The sequence below is a fragment of the Populus trichocarpa genome, chromosome 1 (assembly GCF_000002775.5).
Source record: "Populus trichocarpa isolate Nisqually-1 chromosome 1, P.trichocarpa_v4.1, whole genome shotgun sequence".
NCBI lineage: Eukaryota > Viridiplantae > Streptophyta > Magnoliopsida > Malpighiales > Salicaceae > Populus > Populus trichocarpa.
This window is the reverse complement of record NC_037285.2, coordinates 2,484,237-2,488,348: the sequence shown is the minus strand read 5'-3', so window position 1 is coordinate 2,488,348 and position 4,112 is coordinate 2,484,237. Positions and strand designations below refer to the sequence as shown.

General features: G+C 32.1%; 1 protein-coding gene across 2 annotated transcripts; it reads right to left on the bottom strand.

Annotated features, from left to right (window-relative positions):
* Nucleotides 1-731: 731 nt before the first annotated feature.
* LOC112327221 (uncharacterized) lies at nucleotides 732-3,043 on the bottom strand. 2 transcript variants are annotated; one of them, XM_024599283.2, is made up of 3 exons: nucleotides 2,759-3,043; nucleotides 2,384-2,475; nucleotides 732-849 (listed from the first exon to the last, which is right to left on the bottom strand). In XM_024599283.2, the coding sequence occupies exons 1-3, from the start codon at nucleotides 2,987-2,989 to the stop codon at nucleotides 837-839; spliced, it is 336 nt and encodes a 111-aa protein (XP_024455051.2). In that variant the 5' UTR covers nucleotides 2,990-3,043; the 3' UTR covers nucleotides 732-836. The 2 variants fall into 2 exon arrangements, with proteins under 2 accessions (XP_024455051.2, XP_052306052.1); XM_052450092.1 differs by lacking the exon at nucleotides 732-849 and adding an exon at nucleotides 1,435-1,611.
* Between the last annotated feature and the right edge of the window lie 1,069 nt (nucleotides 3,044-4,112).

Sequence of the window (4,112 nt, the reverse complement as noted above, 5' to 3'; positions counted from 1 at the left end):
TCTTATTAGTTTTTCGACCGTGAGGAGCTTCTGCTTGAAGAATATTATGTTGAAAGTTTTCATGGTGGAGGGTTTCGACTAAGGAGGTTCAACTCATGGAAACGGGCAGGGGATTTTTGTGAAAATAAATATTTTCCTTTTTTTATTTTAATAGAATTTTCTAGTTTTTTTTATAAATAAAAAAGTTATAATAGCAGTTTAATAAGTGAGACTATAATAAATAAAAACTAAATGTTTTAAATGTTTTTGCATATATTATAATGTATTGCAAACCTCTCCATTATTCGCTCCCGGTTACGTCATATAAGCAACAAAAAAAACCTAGGAAGTGTGCAAAGAGATTACACAGTACGAAGAAGAATATGGAGTCGACAATCTAAAGTACTAGGTCCTCCAAAAATGTGGTTTTCAGACGGGATAGCTTCAGAAAAATATTTTGAAGAAGAAAAAAGTAATTCTACATGTTGTCCTTGAATACAAATTTTGATTGAAGCAGTTTACAAACTCAATATGTTTGAACCAGCAGAAACTATCATTTTGCTATGTCTATGCACACCAGCAGAAAACCAGCCAAGCTCCACAATTATAGCAAGGAAGGAAGGCAAAATTGTTTCCTTTGTTCTTGATATATGTACATATATATCATGGAAGAAGCAGGCATGGATAGAAGCTAAGCATAAAAACGAAAACAGCATGAAGTAATTAGTGGTGTGGCAATCATGTCACTCTACCTGGATCTGAAGGAATTTCAGTAGAGAATGAAGAGTTGGAAGAAGAACTAGAAATTGTAGCGTTAGAACTTTTCTTTATTTCCCTCAACTTTGCTGCTATCCTGCTTAGATATGAACTCTGAAATAAACAGTAAGCATAGTTCATAAATTTTCAGATTAACCTTGCCTTGTACTGCGGCAAAGGTTGGTCTATGTTCATATTAAATGGCAAAGGTTGGACCATGTTCAGAAAAACCTAAAGTCAATCCTTGGGCACAGCAGATGCTAGCTAAAAGTAATGAAAAACTGTTCAACATCTACCTTTTATGCTTGGTAAGTCCAACTTTCGCCTCATTTGATTATACAAATTCTTATGCTTGGTATATATACCAACACTTTTATACTCAGTTCATGTTCCTTTTCAATTTCCATAAAGAAAAAACAGAGATCTGTAGCCGAATTGGAAACCAAGATAGCTTCTTGGATTGTATGATCTTGGTACGTAGTCGACGGACAGCATGTTGGTAGAATGGAAAATAACTAAAAAAAACTGCTGAGAACTTTTGGGAATAAATGAAAGAAGACTGTCAAGAAACAACATGTTGGCCTCTAGTTTCACATAAGATGCCACAATCCCTATAGATAGAAATCGTGACGAAGGTTGTAAAAGGCATCATCATAATCAAAGAAGGCATCATCATAATCAAAGAAGGCATGCATCAACGTCAAAACTTGTTTGTTTCAAAGAAATGGATTAGATTAGAAGTGCATAGCAGATCAAGATAGCTTGTCTTTGGCAAGCGAGTAAACTTTTTCCTCAAAGTTTACAGCCAACTTCAGTATACTAGGTAAAGTCACTTGCAGAGGAGAAGGTTTGACAGTCTGCGTTATTGTCTCCACTCTGAATGTTTATATAACAACAATTATTTTTAATCACAGAAAGGTGTTAAACGTGGTCAAAATAACGATGGAAGGCGCAGACACCAACATAATAAGTGTATGTGATGGTGGTAACTGGTAATCATGGAAGCAATGAACATACTACTGTTGTAGTTTTTATATATAATGTTCTTGTGTTATCTTTCTTGCCTCTAGCAGTGTAATTGAACCTTAGCCGATTTAGTGGCTTGCTTACCTTCGTTTGTTCTGATAGAACTCGATTTTGTTGATAAAAACAGTTTGGATCAACCAATTTTAACAGAAAGTGAAACAAGTAAATCTAGTCTGCTTGCAGAACTAAGTAAACAATCTTTGAATATGGTCAATTGTCTCCCTTCTAAAGTATCCTAACTAGATATTTATTTATTTTTCATGGTGTAAAGTTTAAAGTTATTTAAAAAAATAGGTGTGATGAGATTTAAACTTGATGTAAGAGTATTTTGGGAAAATAAATATTTAAAAAATATGGTCAATTGACTTTCCATTTGAGGAGATTATGCTCTAAGAACATTATGCTGGGTACTTTTATAGTGGAGAATGGTTTTCGACTGGGAAGATTATAAGCTCCACAAACAAGGGGAATCATGACAACCATGTAATTGGTGTGCAAATCATCATATTATTTCTTCCCGGTGAATTAAAATCAAGACCAATTTGAAGACACTAACACCACAACTAAACCCCATAACAATAAAATCTCTAATTAATTCGTGATAAAATGGCATCTCACTTACATATCATTGACAACATCTCGACGAAATTCTGCTGATAACTCACTTCTCCAGTCACTGTCTTCCATATGTTGACACCTCCAACTCCAATTTTCCTAATCCATAACAGGAAGAAGCAAAAATCATCAAGATTCATACACACATTACATATTACAAATGAAAAATCCATATGAATTGGATGTTCTCAATAAATCAAGGCATAAAACAAATAAAAACATCAAACCATACATTTTGTTTTTTGAAAAACACACGCTCACGTATTATAAACATCCTTTAGTGTCCTGTTACGTCCTACCCATACATTTTCACTCAATAAACCCTATAAATCCCACAAAAACAGAATCATCCAAAACCTGAAAATCCATTTTTGAGGCATACCGTTTCCACGTGAAGAAACTGTGGTTTGTTTCGAAGCAACAGAAGCAATAAGATTTTGAAGATTTTCGCTTGAAAGCAGAAGAGCAGAGACGATATTGCGAGAGACTTGTGAGTCAAGGAAACGAAACAGTACTCACTTTTTCTTCTTCTTTTTTTCTCCTGCTCGCTGTGAACTGTGAAGAGGAGGGAAAATGGCCGGCTTTTATAGCAGGAGCCAGTGAGGGTAAGCATTTAGATTTGGAAGCTTGGGCCCATTGATTAGGCTGTAACCTCTGTACTTATCCTTGCTCTCCTTGCTCTCGAAGCCAATTGTAACTTCCTTATTTAAATGTTAATATTCGTGTGAGATTAATAATAAACCGTTTGGGAACGGGAGGTAAATCGTGTTTTTAAAAAATTTAATTTTTTTTATTTTATTAAAATTTAATATGTTTTGTATGTTTTGGTTCGTTTTGATGTGTTGATATCAAAAATAATTTTTAAAAAATAAAAAAAATCATTAACATGTATTTCGACACGAAAAATTATTTGAAAAACAACTATAATCACATTGCCAAATATACGTTAAATCCTCTTTCAATTAAATTTTAGATGATTTAACGTTATTAATTATTTGTTACTTTTTAATTGCAAGAATTAATTAAGTAGTTATGGAAAAATAGGTATTTGGTATCCAAATTGTTAGTATTTGTTTACTGAAATTTTTAGTTGTTGTACTATTTTATTTTATTTTTAAATTCTATCATAATCTCAATTCGAGCGGAAAAGGCATAATGTCATGCTAAGATATCTTTTCTTAAATAAACCATATATGTATTTGCTAGAAATTGCTTTTCTATGACTTTCCTTATATTTAAACTCGAGATGATAATATAAAAAATAAGTTCACTTATCATTTAAATTATTATGCAAAAGGAAATTAATTATGCTTATCCTGACTGTTTCGGCACCATTCTTTACAAGCTTACTATGCAAAACATTAAGGAATTTTTGCCTCGTAAGCATTGTAAAGAGGGGGCGTTGAAAATGCTAAAAACAATGCAAATATATCAAAAATGCATTTTTGGGGTTTTCATTGTTTTCTTTGCTATTTTTAGTTTTTTCTGAAAATTTATCAAAAACATGGGTCAAAAATTGGATAGCAACAACCGTCAAGTGTTTTTTTATTTATTTTGAATTGCCTTATTAATCATTAATTAATATGTGTTTGCTAACACGGTGGACCACGTTGATTAACAAATTTCAACTTAATTTTTTATATATTAAAATTATATTTTTATTCGTCAGGTTTTAGATGATATATATATATTTATTTAAATTGATATATTTATGAGGAATTTCATTTTGCAACCTT

Coding starts and splice junctions, on each gene's coding strand:
- LOC112327221 (XM_052450092.1), bottom strand. CDS start 2,989: ATGCTTACCCTCACTGGCTCCTGCTATAAAAGCCGGCCATTTTCCCTC. Junction 2,476..2,758: donor AGTTTCTTCACGTGGAAACG/GTATGCCTCAAA, acceptor GTTATGGATTAG/GAAAATTGGAGTTGGAGGTG. Junction 1,612..2,383: donor CGAGATGTTGTCAATGATAT/GTAAGTGAGATG, acceptor ATAAACATTCAG/AGTGGAGACAATAACGCAGA.